Source organism: Pteropus alecto, unplaced genomic scaffold (genome assembly GCF_000325575.1).
Source record: "Pteropus alecto unplaced genomic scaffold, ASM32557v1 scaffold288, whole genome shotgun sequence".
Taxonomy (NCBI): domain Eukaryota; kingdom Metazoa; phylum Chordata; class Mammalia; order Chiroptera; family Pteropodidae; genus Pteropus; species Pteropus alecto.
In genome coordinates this window covers 3353537-3368305 of record NW_006442124.1, presented here as the reverse complement: position 1 = coordinate 3368305, position 14769 = coordinate 3353537, and the positions used below count along the sequence as shown (strand labels likewise).

Here is a 14769-nt window from a genome sequence, read left to right as displayed (position 1 = left end):
CCTTTGTTGTTATAAACGAGGGAAAGATGAGATAATATGGAATGATCACAAATGAGGTTATCAATGGGTACCCCGCGCAGCCTTTCTAGGGGAGACACTTCATCTTTGTTTCAATGGATAAACAGGAGTTTGCCAGGCAGTGCAGAATGAAGAAAGGCATCTTCCCCCACTGGCTACAGGTGGAACATGTGGGAGTAAAGAGAATGAGCTGGAAGGGGTCTCAAAGATCGCAGCCCCTGCTCTCCTGACCTGATAACAATCCAAACATATTCTTAGAAAAATAAGCCTCTCAAGCGTGTTCTTCCTCTGCTTTTTTCGTGATCTGGAAACTCGAGGGGCCAATCTCAACATAGAGAAAGAGCCACCACGCAAACAGGGCGGAAGAATGAACTGAGTTCATCGAATGTTAATGAGGCAGGGAGCTGGGTTACGGCAAGGCCATCTGCAAGATGGAAATATAATTTCAAGTTGTTGAAAGGAAGGCAAAAGAATAAAGAAAGAAAAAGAAAAAGTCATCTCAAGTTTAAGAACGTTTTTTAGGTATCCTATGGTAATTTGCCCCTTTTGTCCCCGTGAGGAGGCGGGTGACTCATCTGGGACTGTTACAGAGTAATTGCTCAGCATCTCTAACTGTGCAGAAGTTTCCGAAACTATGTGGCAGTTAGGATAGCCCAGAATTTCAAAAGATTTTTTTTGGAGGGGCACATAGTACTGCCAGGATATGCCGAAGGTCAGACATTTTAGAAAATTTTTTCCTGGTATTTCAGCAGTCAATTACTATTGCAATGATGTAGAAAGAAGCTTGGCTGTTCCAGAAAGCTCTGTCATGACTCTCAGGTCCAATGTTAAAGCACTTTCTGAAATAGGTGAAAGTTATTTCTTAACTTGTTTTTTAGAAGAACATAAAGCAACATTAAAAAATAGCTTTTTTATTATACACAAATCCACACTGTGGTGAAGAATAATCCACAGGCGACAGTCTAGAAAATGTTCAATTATTGATTAGCAGTAAAAATGACTTGAAGAAACTCTAAATAATTTGAAATAACCCTTTAAGGCAAGAAGAGAGGTGGTACATCCTTTGTTTCACAGGTGAGGTGGGGATACTCACAAAGGTTAAGAGTATTTGTTACCTGTGGTGCACACACTGCTCCACAGAGGAAGCTGGACCTGGAGTGCAGCGCACCCCACTCCCTCTCCCAGGATCTGGCTGCCCTGGGTCTTCCTAGTTAGACCAGTGATTTTCTATTAATGACTCTGATTAAAGCAGAAATAGTACAAAAGGACTTTGGTGGCAGGGGAGAAAGAGCTTGCTATTTTAAAGTTGCAGCACTGACTCATAAATTTAATTCACAAAGAAAATCCAGATTTCAGTGTAGTTTAAAATCAACATTCTGAGAAACAAGTGAGGCATGAAAAGCTCCCATTTCGAGATGCCAGGAAGAAGTGTCAGAAGCCACAAGAGTTTCAGGTATTTTAGGGAAGCAAACATGTTTCATTCAAAGTAGGGTGCTGCCAGGTTTGCACAGACCTCAGACACACTTCTCTTAAATGGCTTTTGGAATAGCTCATAAAGGGGGAAAAAAAAAAAACTGCTGGCAAGTAGAGAAGTGAATGGGTTACTGCAAAAAAGAATTAAAATCAGAGACAAAAGATCTCAAACAAGAAGCAAACTTTTTCTGGGTACACATTATTAAAAATTTTCCAGCCGCATTTCCTGACCCACAACTGACCGCAACTGCGGTGTGAATGGCTTCATTTTATTGGTCATTAAGCCACCAAAAAGAAACTTCTTTAATGACTTATCAAAGCCACATGGAAACTTGTATCAAATGCTCCAAATCAGATTAACCAGTGATGGCAAACTCAGAATCACGGAGCTGTTTGTGGATTTGGCTCAGAGTCAGACATATTTTCAGCCTTCAAACACTGACTATTTGCATCCACTAAATCGGTTTGTGAAAAAGAGAGAGCGAAGAAATAAGATATGGAAACTTTGCGTCTTAAGAAAGAGCCTAAGCATTTTCCCTCCTAACCAGAGCATGGCAGAGGAGAGAGGGGAAGGAAAAGAGCTTGGTTTTCATGGAGGACTGAGCTTTTCCTAAAAGTCTAACAGTCAAGGGAACAATGTTTGGGTCCTACTAGAATGTGGCTGTAGCAGACCAAGTTCTTTCCTTTGCTGGGGAGGACATTTGCACCGAGCATGAGCACAGGTAGGTGACCACCCTGCTAGTAGGGTCCCCTTCCGTAGAGGTTTCTCTGCTTGATTCAGGAAAGTAGTACTTTCAGGAAAAGTGAGCCCAGGTGTCAGAGCCACCATACTGGGGTCTGGGAGCTGTGTCATGGGGAGGCTCCTTCTCACCTGCTACCCACCTGGGATCCTGACCACCAGCTTTTATGATCTGAGACACTTACTCACCCTCCAACCATCTGAGACAATTAAGAATGATTACCTCTGAATCAACGGCAAATCATCCACCAGTTTCCTGCCCAGGTTTGAGTGGGTGGAAATGCCTGTGAGAATTCCTATTTCTTGAATGGAATAAAAGCTCTAAAAATCTTCACTGAAACGGTCAGTTAGGCTAACTAATGTAAGGCTATCAGACCACCACCACCACCACCACCACTACCACCACTCCCTCATGTGTTCATGGGTTCCTGTTCTTCCTCATGATGGTGAGGTCTCCTGGTGCCTGTAGCGTGGGGCCTGGTCCGCCAGCCTCCTTGGCCCACCTGACTACCTACCACCTGGTCTGCAGTGCTGGCACACTCCTAGGAGCTCTGCCTTTCTTTCCCTCTCGACATTCTCAGTGGAGAGAATTGTGTCAGCATTTGTATCATTGAGACACAGGCTGGAACTTTTCGCCTTGTAAGTTTTCTACCTTGTATTTCCCTCCCATGAAGTACCTGACGGAGTTAAGTAATACTTGTAATTGGAGTTTGGAGTTCCTGAGGCTGGCCTATGTTTAGTCTATGTCTGTTCCTACTCCCTCCCCCTGTAGAAACCGACATCTCCTAGGTTTCAGGTAAATTACTGAGTCCAGAGCTGGAATCCCTAGCGGGTATTTTACCCAGAAGCACTGTCAGTCATCCGAATTACCTGTTGAAACAGAGTTGGGCCCGAAAATGTTTGCTTCTAACGTTTCCGGGTGATCCTGCTGCCGCTGGGCCCAGACTGCACTTTGAGAACTCCTGTCCTACGCCACAAAGTCTTCCCTTTCTTCCCTCCCTTCCTAGCTACGCCTCTCCCTGAAACCCCACAACAAGAGAGGAAGAAGTTAGGACCATGTTGCTGGAGAAGGAGAACCAAAATAAATAGGAGATTAGCTTGAGCAACCTATCAGTTGCCACTTGATCCCTTTCTCAGAAAATATAATTTCTTAATTTTTTTCTTCCGTGAACTAGCCTTTTATCTACAGCAGAGATTTTTTTTTAAAAAAAAAGACAATCTCATCTTTAGAACAGGACCTAAACCTTAACCCTTCCTTCCGATGAAAATTATTTCATTTTTTAAAAATTAAGATCTGTATAATTGACATATAACATTATACTAGTTTCAAGTGTACAACATAATGATTTACTACTATCTATATTATGAATGATCATCCCAGTAAATCTAGTTAATATCCATCACCATGCATAGTTACAATGTTTTTCTTATGATGAGAACTTTTGAGATCTACTCTCTTAGCAACTTTCAAATATGCACTATAGTATTATCTGTAGTTACCATGCTGTGCATGATATCCCCAGTGTTTATTTTTCTTATAACTGAAAGTTTGTACCTTTTAACCACCTTTGTGTTTCCTTCTTATTTTGGATCCATCTCCCCTTTACCATCTAATAAAATACCATGGAATAGAAGCTAATATTTACTGAAGGCCTACTATGTGCCAAGGACTAAACTAATAAGTGGTTAAACAGTATACATGTATCATGAGAAAGGATCTTCCCAACGATTTTCTAAAGTATATATTATTAGCCCATTTTACATTTGAGCAAACTGAGGGTTTTGTGGTAGAGCTAGACAGGCATTCAAATTCAGGCCTGATTCCAGAGATCGAGCTGTACTGCCACAGATTGCATTATATTTTCTGCACTATTCTATTCGTTATACTATAAGCGATTTCAAAATGAAAGACTTGTCACAATTCTGTGATACATCCATTTATTCCATATCAATATTTATTAAGCATGCTATGTGTCATGCACTGTAGTTAGGTCTTGGGAATACAATGGTATAGAAGGTAGAACTTTTCAAAATACATTTACCGGAATAGCTTGTGTAAATTTATTTTATTAATAGTTTGTCCTCTGATTTAAATTGTTCAGAAAAGTATATGTCATTTAGCCTGGAATCGCTTTTCTCCTTCTATTTTTAGCAAACCTCCTTTGACTTTCTATAAACTCAGTTTAACAAATTTGTTTCTGATGTTTCTTAAAGGAGTATGTGTTGCATTAATTTTTAAAATATTATTTTTGAATGGATAATATATTTATGTAACTCAAAATTAAAAAGAAACAAAAGGGCATGTAGTAAAAATCAATCTCACTTTCACTTCATAGCCCCAGCCCCACGTTTTCCCCAGAGGCAAACACATGATTTCGCTGATTACATCTTCATAGGGTCATTTATTATGTTCTCTATCCTTTAGGACAAAAGGGAAATACAAAATTAAATTGTAAAATTTCTTAAAATAATAATTAAAAAAACCAACATTTCGGAATCTGTATGGCACAGATAAAACAGTTATTAGGTTTACATGTTTATATTGTCTCTCTTCTTTGTTTATTAACACAAACGGTTGGTTACTATCTATAAGTGGTCTCAACTTTTCTTTTAGTTGATATATCTTGGACAGCATGTCAAATCAATAAATGTAACTACATTGTTCTTTTTAACAGATACATCTAAAAATAATTCTAAAATGTACCATACAATATTTAACTAGACTCTGTTGATGAACGTATAACATGGTCCAATATTTTGCTATTCCAAACATTTCTACAATGATTCCTATTGTATGTATATCAATTTATACATGAGCAAGTCAATCGGTACAATAATTTCCTGTAAGGGGAAATGTTGGATGAGGGGCAAATGCTATGTGCATTTATAATTTTAAAAACTTTCGTTATGGACTTTTTCAAGCCTTCGAAAAAGATTGAGACTAGTGTAGAGCCCCACCCCACATACCCATCACCCAGCCTCAGAGGTTACTATTTATCCATGGCTGATTCATTGGTAAATATTTTCATACTATTTCTGAAAAGTAAGGGCTCTAAAAATGTGTGTGACTTCATTATCACACCTAAAAAATAATAATAATTTATTAATATCAAATATCCTATTAGTATCACATTTTCGTCTCATGAAAATTTAATTTTTAAAGTTTGTTCTTTGATTCAGAACCCAAGTACGCTCCATTCATTCACTGCAGTTGGTTGTCTTTTTTAATATTTTCTTTCCTCCTCCATCTCGCTCCTTCCCTTTCCTTTCTCTCGTTCCTTTTCCTTTGTTCCTTCTTCCTTCCTTTCTTCCTTCCTTTCTTCTTTCCTTTTTTTCTTTCTTCTTAGACATTATTGTAGAAACTGGGTAAATTCGCTTCCAGAGTCTGGATTTTGCTGATTACATCTTCATAGGATCATTTAATACGTTCCTCTATCCTTTAAGTCAAAAAAGAATAAAAAAGTAAATTGCAGAATTTCTTAATAAAGAAAATACAAAATTTCAGAATCTGTATGGCACAGATAAAGCAATTATTAGATTTGTAGAACTAAATAATTATGTCAATAAAAATGAAAATAAATGAGTTAAAAACACAACTCAGAAAGCTAAATAAAATAATAAAATTAAGTTAGCCAAAAGAAGATAAATGCAGAAATTGTTTCATTATTTTTTAAACTTGTTTTTAAAAACTGAAGTTTTATATTCGTCATTTGAGAATTGGGAGATTATTTTGTGATTTGCAACAATATAAACAAGTCTGGAGGAAAAAACTTTTCTACGCACAGTTCGTCTTGAGACAGTAGCCTTGACTGTCAGTGGGAATTCAGGTCAGGAGAGGGTACTTCCCTTCTTGGTGAGAAGTTGTGGGGTTCTGGGAGGAATGGAGAAGGAAAGACTGGATTTCCCCACCCAGTTCTGGCTGGGCTCCTGTCTTAGCCCTCTGGAAGGCACTGGAACAACGGATGAGATGACACGCATTTCATACCCTGTAAGATACTTGCAAGGCTTTGCCATTTGACAGACTCCAGTTCAAATTTCAGCTGGCATAATGCTTGCTCAGGAGGCCATGAGCAAATCTCTCTGATATGGTCCTCACCACAAACCCCTTACCTCAAATGCGTGAGGATCAAATGAGATACACATAGAATTAGTGCTCAGTAAGTGGCAGCTAATGTGATGGCTCTCAAATTCTGATTCCATGATGGAGATCCACAGGGAGCCTCTAAAATATCACCAGACATTAAGCGTCAACCAAAAGAGAACAATCTAATAGTTCTTCCTTCTCCGAGGCCCACTGGATGTTAAAGATAATACGTCTACCGACGATATTGCTACTGTGCCTTCGCTGTCCATCAGCTCACCTTCCACCCGTCTGCACGTAGAGGCCAGCCACCTATTCGAGAGCAAACGTCTCTTTCCAGATGCCCCTTGCTCAGACATGGGACTCAGCCTGTGCTTTTTCTCCGGGGAGGCTGCAGGGTACCATCAGTCCAAACTGTGCTTCGGGCAGAGGATTTTGAGTGTGGGAGGCACGCTCTCCATCTCACTTTTGTTTTCCCTCCCTGGAGAGGACAACAGAACATATAAACAGCCCTTTAGCCCCTGAAATGTTGGGGATTGGACCTTTCCCTGTCCCCTATCAGAACAAAGAACCTGGCATTGTTCATTCTTTTTGGCCATCTGCTGCGTTCATTTCGTGACAGAGAGAGGTCTGCAGGATAAGGCGGAAAAAGCAAACACATTCAGGCGCGTGCCTCCTACCCTCGAAAGACCAGATGAGTGACCCGGTCCAGGTCCATTCCTCCCGCCTCACCTGCATCTTCTCAGGCTTAGGCCTGCCTCTCATTCCGTGAACCCGGCAGATTCCTGCCATTCCTCCCCGGCGGGTCTTGAGTCGCCTCGTCGGCGGCCCGTGGCCCTCGCTCCCAAGTCGCCCCTGTGAGGCAAGGCCAGGGGCGAAGTCTCACGTCACCCCGGTGCGCTATAGACCCCGAGGCAACGTGGAAAAGCCCAAAGCCAACAAAGAGTTGAGATCCGTGCACGCTGCAGCTGGGGGAGGTGGCGCGACGACCAGCAGACGGAAAGCGCTCGCCCCCCGCGCCCCGGCGCCCCCTGCGCCCGGGACCCAGTGCCAGCACGCCGAGCCCGCGCCGCCGGCGCCTCGGAGGCGTGCGTCTGTCTCCTTATATGGTCAAATGACACGCGGGGTTCGCCAGGGCGGGAGGCTGCGCTCCACTCGGCCGGCTCCGGAGCCGCAGCCAGGAGCCGCCGCCACCAGCACCGCTGCCGGGGACCTCCTACCCGCCCCGTCCAGGAGCGCCTGCCAGCCGCGCGGTGAGTGCCACCGCCCCGGGTTACCCGGAGGAAGACGGGGATCTACCCGCGTGGCTTGCGGACTGAGGAGCCAAGCCGTAGGGGAGACTCCGGGACAGGCAAGCGGAGCGGTTGGGAGAGACCCTCGTACAGGAGAGTCTAGCAATGGGGGAGACGCGGGGAGAGGGAAGCCAAGTAATGGGGGTGACCCAGGAAGTGGGGAGCCGGGCGGTGGTGGGGACCGGGGGAGTGGTGAGCCGAGCGATGGAGGAGACTCAGGGAGTGCGGAGCCGGGCGGTGAGGTGGGGGGCCCCTGGGAGAGGGGAGCCGAGCGGTTGACCCGGGGAGAGTAAGCTAACCCTGGTGGGAGGCACGGGGATACCCTTCCCCTCCCCCAGCCTCATCCTCGTTGGAACGCAGTCCATGTTCTAGCCAGATGGGTCACTGCTGGGTGGCGAGGAGGGCTGTGCCACCCACGGGTGAGCCCTGGGCAAAGGCTGGCCGCGGGTCCAAGCGTGGGAATGTGACCACCCCCTTCCCTGGAGGCTTGGACTCTGGCCGCCATCCGTTTGTGTAGTATGTCCGAGGCCTTTCCCTTAAGTAGAAAGTAGTGGAGCTTGAGGTGTGGCATTAACTCGCATTAACTCATGGGGAAATTAAAAAACCGAATCGCCAGGTTTAACGAAATGGGTTTATTTAAACAACAACAAAAAATCTAATCTTAAATTGCACTTGTGTGATAGCATACCTGAAATTGTGAGCAGAGTGTTAAATATTGTTTACTATTTTAAATGAAGAATCAGTCATACTTACTTTCAAATCTCAATTTGGGTTTCATTGGAACTAGTCTAAGCCAGGTAGACTGACAGGTATACAGCTGCCTTCCATGGCTGCTCCTCTTGCATTTATTTTGGAAGATAATAAATCATAATTTAGGCTTATAATCAGGAGAACTGTGTTCAAAACACAAGGCCAGATCTTTCTGGCACTTTTGGCACTATGTCTGCTCACCTATGTTTTATAGTAATATGTTAGAGGGAGGAGGCTTTGCTATCCCCAAGGGGGTTTAGACCAAAAAACATTTGAGGCAAGTTTTAGGAGTACAGGGGCTCCTGATGGGCAATTAAACTTCCACAAAACCTAACTCAAAGAAGAATGCTTCACAGTACATTTATATAAATTTTCTTTCACCGTGTTTTTCAGATTTAGCTCACTCTGAATTTTGAAGGATTATCAATTAAGATATGGAATTAGGTTTCCACCATGTTTTAAATGCTTTAAAATGCTTTACACAGCAGCATGTTAATAACAGTTGAATTGGCTTGCTGAGTACCAGGCACTATTCTAGGCTCTTATGTTCACAGTCTCATTTAATCCCCACGAAGATGCCAGAAGGTAGGTGTGGCGAGCTAGTGGGCATGCACGCACTGTATCTGGGCTACCTGAGTTCACGTCCCCATCCCTCAGCCACAGGCTGTGTAACCTTGGCCCAGTCACCAAATCTCTTTGTGCCTCAGTTTCTTCAACCAGAAAACAGGGATATGACAGTGGCTTGTTTGCAGAGTCGTTGCACAGCCTGTAATCAAAGGCATTGTATTCATATTTAATGTTATCTTGGTTTTTACAGATAAACAGAAGCACAGAGAGATCAAAGTAACTTTTGCTTAACATTTTCCAGCCTGTAAAGTGGTACTGTGATCTGACCCCAGACAGCTTAACTCAAGAGCCTTAGTTCTAACCACTAAACTTTAGGGGCACACCTGAATATTTCAATGAGGTATTACGCTGCAGATTTTGACCCAAGATTGCTTGTTAAACCACTTTCAATTCTTAAAGGAATCTAAGTTGTAGACAAAAATGCCCAGTAGAATATTGAAAAAAATTAGACTGGGCTTCAAGAGGCCTGGGTTTTATTTCTGTCTGGCATAGAGAGTGGGTTACCCGGGATCCGAGCCTCAGGCTGCCTCATTTGTCAGCAAGGGGGATGGAGTAGGAAAGCTTCTCTCTGACTCAGATGCCATGAGATACAAACTTCCTTATGCTTGGGCTAACAAAAAGAGATATTGGATACTTCCTGTGTCATTTTATTATAATAATTTTTTCAAAGTCCATTGATCATGTGGAATTATACTGTGAGAGGCCACTTCCTCAAGATGACCACCTCAAACAAAATGCATAGGTTCTTCCCGAGTGACTGAGAGCTCCATCTTTCAGGAGACCAAGCTGGCACTGTGACTTTGGGGTGAGTCAAATGAATTGGCTCTTTTGTCCTGAATTGTGAATTTGAACTTTAGCCCTGAGACGGTCAAAGTTAAATCAACTTGACTGGGCCGTGGGGTGCCTAGACACAAATGTGATTTCTGGGTGTCTGTGAGGTGTTTCTGGGTGACATTAACTTTTGAATCGGTAGACTGAGTAAAGCAGATTGTCCTTCTCAGTGTGGGTGGGCCTCATCCAATCGCTTGAAGGCCAGAATCGAAGAGAAAAGCTGAGCTAGAAGGAGCTCCACTGGCCTGACTGCTGAACTGGGACAGTGGTTCTTTCCAGCCTTTGGACTTGGACTGAAATGTCAGCTCTTCTTGGGTCTTGAGCCTGCCAGCTTTTGAACTGGAACTTACACCATTGACTTTCCTGGTTCTCAGGCTTTATGTATATATTCATTCTCCTATTGGGTTGTGTTTCTCTGGAGAACCCCATTAACTTTGCTTAAAAATTCTCCCCACCAGCTCTCCATCTCACCTTTTTAAAATCCCATCTTCTTTGGTACTGACGGTCTTGATTTTCCTGTTGCTGTAAAATACAGTTGTCTTCTTGGGGACCTAATGAGAGATTTGGGGCAGCATTTGGTCTCTCCATCATTAGTCCGGTCCTCACAGTGATTCTCACACCTGGCCTGAACTCGGACGTCACATGGTACCACACTTGTCTTCAGCCCTCATAATCCATATCTTCCTTGCCCTGATTCAGACTGTGACTTAAAGATCTTCTTTAGGCTTATGGTACTAAGGCAAGTGATGTCTATGCCACTAAGAGAAGTGACTGCCTTGTTTATAGGTAAATAAAACTTATTCAAAGGGCACACTTGAAGTCTGTAAATATTTAGGTTTTCAGTCAGAAAGAAAATAGATCTGTCTATGTTTGATGATAAGACTTTTGGAACAAATAAGACTTAGCCAGTCCATGCACAGAGTAGCAGGATATGTGCTTCAATCATGACAGGGTCCCGATGCAGTGTGTCCTGATGCGGTGTGCTAAAGAAACGCCACAAGGGAACAGGGCTGGGAGAATGAAGAGGCCAATCTTCCGTGGAAGGCGGGGGTCACCAAAGGAAAAGGCCAGGCAGACAGAGTGTAAACAACAGGCTGCCTTTTGGAGACTGGACGAGGCTGGTGAGGGAGAGTGAGCCCATAAATGACTTGTTCATGCGTTCCCAGGAAGGCAGTGAAGGAGCTGTAGCTTGGGGTCTCCCTCTCACCTTCCCCCAACACTAGATGATTTAAGAACCTGAGGCAGCCTGACATTCTAGCCTGCATAATTATACTTGTCTAGCATCTACTAAACTGGCATGTTTTGAGATTAAATTACAAGATAGTGTCTTGAAGGTGATTTAAATTCTTTGGAGCTAGAACTGGTCTGGAACTCTGTCAGAAATTGTATGTCTTATCTCAGCCTCCCAGTACCTAAGACAGTGGAAAATAGTGGTTACCTCATACATTCTTACTGACTGGATTTAAAAGTCTGTGGGACATCAAAACAAGTATCACTAGTCTTGTATTTGTGGACTTACGATCAGAAACTTGACATTTATTATGTCTCCACTTTTTTCATTATTCCATTTTCAAAAGTTAATTTGGAAGACACTAGTTTACCTTATTCAAGCATGTCTCTGACACAAACCATTTCTTTATCAAAGACAAATCAAGACTTTTTAAGTTTTTGAAAGTTACCAGATTATATACCAAATTATAATTCATCTCTGACCCCTGCCTGTAGATATAACCAGTAAAGGCTCATTAAATTAATCCACAAATATATCGTATAGCAGCAGGCATAGTCAACCTTACGCCTTACCAACAATCTATTAAAAATCGATTTCAAGTGGATTCTGGGTACGTTATTACATTTTTTTTTTTTTAAATAGCAACATCCCTTGGATTGGCCCTCCTCTCCCTTTCACCAGAGTTTTTTATTTAAAAGAAACAGTTCAGCTAGACTAATGAAAAGAATGTGGGGTGAGGATTTTTGCTCTGTGTCTTTGTGGAAGGTCCAGGGCCTTTCACGGATACATGTAGCCTGTGTCAGGGGATCAAGAACATTCTTTGCAGACATGCTTGCAAGTGCCTCCTGCCTGGCTTTTGCTTCTTGATCTGACCAGGACTCAGCCTGGACTGTGTTCACATGGATTTAGAGTCCAAACACAATAAAGTTCTCCCTGCTGTGGAAGCTGCAGTTTATTTGGAAGGGAGAAAGAGGCCAGTGATGGAGGAGAAAAAATGAAGCTCAGGGTCCGTGACATTGGAAAGTTTAATGGCATCAGATTCCAAGCCATATTACACTTTGGGTCTGTTGTACATAAAACATTCACATAAAACATTCCTCGCCTTTATTCTTGATTTTTGCCTATGCATTTGTCCTCTGGAATGGCTGTCTTCATTTGCTCGTTCACCCATTTGTTCATTCATTTCGTGAGTATTTATGAAGCACCTGACCCCGTGTTTGTCACCTGCTAGTGAGCCCGCAGCAATACGTGGTGCTCACCTTCCCAGCGTTTATGGCTTGGACACAAGCAGTCGCATTGTCATGCGGTATCATGAGAGCATTGTATTTTTAAACGCACATCGAAAAAGAGCCCACATGCAACAGACTGATTTTCTTAATTCTCTCCAAAAAAGTCTGGTTGGTTGCTGACAAGCGATGGAATTTCCTATGTGCATCCCTGGTGGCATTTAGAGGTGGGCATAGCTTTATCAGGACTGACTGACTGAAGCTTCTCGTGTCACAGGCAGGATTTGGGAACTTTGCAGGTTTCTCTTTAGGAATCAACTGTGAGAGGAGTATCCTAAAGGTCGATCGATCTAGAAAAACACTTGGTCTGAGGGGAGGAGGGAAGTGGCCCCTTTGGGGTCAGCTCAAAGTAGGTAGTTTAATGAAAGGATCATTGGAAAGAATGCTTTCCTGAGCCTTCTTTTGAAAATCCGGCTCTGATAGGCCAAGCGTGGCTCAGCAGGTCCACGTGGGAAAGATGGGCCAAGTTCATGAAACTCGGGCCTAGCCAGCATGCCCAGCAGGGGCTGTCCACCACGCCGGCCCCCTCCCTACATTCTCAAGGAATCTTTCTGGTCAAAACAAACGCCGAGTGTCCTGGCTCTCAACGTCCTCGCCTCTCTCGACCTTGTTTCTTCCCTCCTCACCACCGCTCTCTCCATCTCCTCCTTAACCACCGCTCTCCACTTCCCCTTACTCTCTTTTCATGTCCCGTCTCTCTTTTTTCGTGTGTGTCTCTTTTCTCTCCCTAGCTCTGACATTTTCCCTCTCAAACTCTGTTTTATAGTTTTTAAATCTGAGAAGATAAAAATAACCCACGTTTCAAATCTGTAGATTTTTAAATAGTAACTATTCCTCGGGAGGTGAGCCCAGTGCATCCCTGCTCCATTGCTCTCTGAGCCTTTACCCTCACATCTGGCTGAATGCCAGTGTGACAGAGACTCAGAGATCAAAGCGCTCCCCAGGCCGTCCCAGCCCTGCCAGCTGCACCTGGGACTTGCCTTGCCCTGTGCAGTTAGCTTAGCCTGGAGCCAAGCATGTTCCCTGAGATCTAGCTTTTTCAAGCCTGGTTGTTCAAGGCTGAAGGGAGAATGACATCAGAGTGATTTCACCCTCGAAAGGGATGAGAACTCCAGGACACTGTCATTTGGACTTGATTCAATGAAATAGCAAGTCAGCAGTCACGCCTCATGTTCAAGTGTCTCCTTGCAGGCTGTTGCTTATCCTTGTCACATTCTGTGTTCCAGGTAATGGACAAGATGATATACTTATAACCTGTCAGGAGGGGTACCGAGGGTCAGAGAAGGTCAGCGATTGCACACCATTAGGTTAAAACGATCCTTACGGAACCAAGATGTCCTGTTTTTATTTGATTCAGAAGCATACTCTGTCACCTACACATTTTTAAAGAGTCATCGCCCTTCTGCTTTGGCTCCCCCAACCCCACCTAGAAAAGCTGGCTGCTACGCAGTGAACTGTCATCAGGGCCTTCCTGTCTCCCTTCCATCCAGCAGGCTGCAGGAGCATACATGCTAAAACCCATTGCCTACAGGGCACATCTGCATTCGTGATCAAGGCCATCGGCCCTCCTTTTCTGGGCCTTGACTGTCTTTTCAGCTTCATCTTTCCTACTGCTGAGTGATCCCACTCTCTCCCATCTTCCTGGGGTGTCCGCTCACCCTTCCCTGTTTCTTATCTCCGTACCTCTATTCACCCTGCCCCTTGGCCCTCAGTATCAGCTGACTAATCTTTCCCAGCAAAAATAACATCTCCTCCAGGAAGCCTGCCCTGCTCTCTGGGGAAGAATGGCTCAGAGCCCCTCCCCTGAGCCCTCATAGTGCCCTGGGCATCTCTCCATGACCGCCCTGAGCAGGGAGCCTTATAGTCTGATGTATATCTGTTTTTCCCACTAGACTACAAGTTCCTTCAGGGATGGCCTGTATCTTATTCATCTTGTATCTCCCGCACTTTGCGTAACTTCTGACACAACAGTTCCAGGTCAACTGATGCTTCTTGAATGAATGAATAGTCAGGTGTTTTATAGGATTAAAACATGGAAAGTTACAGGGAACATCTCCTGTAGGGCCGTAGATAATTGTTCCCATTAAAAAGAGGCTTAAGATTGATGGTGTAATTTTAAAAGCACAAATTTTTTAAAAGAATATTCTATTTGGCAGCGTTTAATTAAGAGAGAACTGATTTTAAACACTGTGACAGAGGGAAGTTCTTCATTTTCTCTTTGGCTAATGGGCTACTTACTTTGACTCTCAGGGTTTGTGCTTTATAGAATTCTCTGGGAGTCGCTAAGAGGACCTTCTCAGATAAAGTGCGCCCTGCCCTGTTCCTAATAAGTGACAGGTCCTCACCTTACACCTAACCCGTTGGTTTAAGCAAAAGTGCTCTCCTAATCATTGAAACTGCAGTGACTTCTTAGGGAAGATAAGGAGCGAGGAGGGAGAAGG

General features: G+C 43.7%; 1 protein-coding gene and 1 long non-coding RNA gene across 5 annotated transcripts in view; one reads left to right on the top strand and one right to left on the bottom strand.

Moving 5' to 3' along the window:
• Window positions 1-4612: 4612 nt before the first annotated feature.
• On the bottom strand, window positions 4613-7167 carry LOC107196318. Of its 2 annotated transcripts, none has more exons than XR_001517719.2 (3): window positions 7044-7167; window positions 6014-6941; window positions 4613-5667 (listed from the first exon to the last, which is right to left on the bottom strand). It is a non-coding gene; the product is annotated as an uncharacterized LOC107196318 (long non-coding RNA). The 2 variants fall into 2 exon arrangements; XR_003042827.1 differs by lacking the exon at window positions 7044-7167 and having other exon boundaries at window positions 6014-6792; window positions 6884-6946.
• Window positions 7168-7386: 219 nt separating this feature from the next.
• Window positions 7387-14769, top strand: part of FHL2 (four and a half LIM domains 2) — a 38583-nt gene continuing 31200 nt past the window's right edge. Inside the window, exon 1 of one of the 3 annotated variants that reach the window (XM_015596290.2) lies at window positions 7387-7662. In XM_015596290.2, the coding sequence (XP_015451776.2) occupies window positions 7426-7662 (237 nt within the window). In that variant the 5' untranslated portion in view covers window positions 7387-7425. Of the gene's footprint in view, window positions 7663-9672; window positions 9786-14769 lie in introns of those variants that run through there. The other 2 variants (XM_006920795.3, XM_015596289.2) reach the window with 2 other exon arrangements.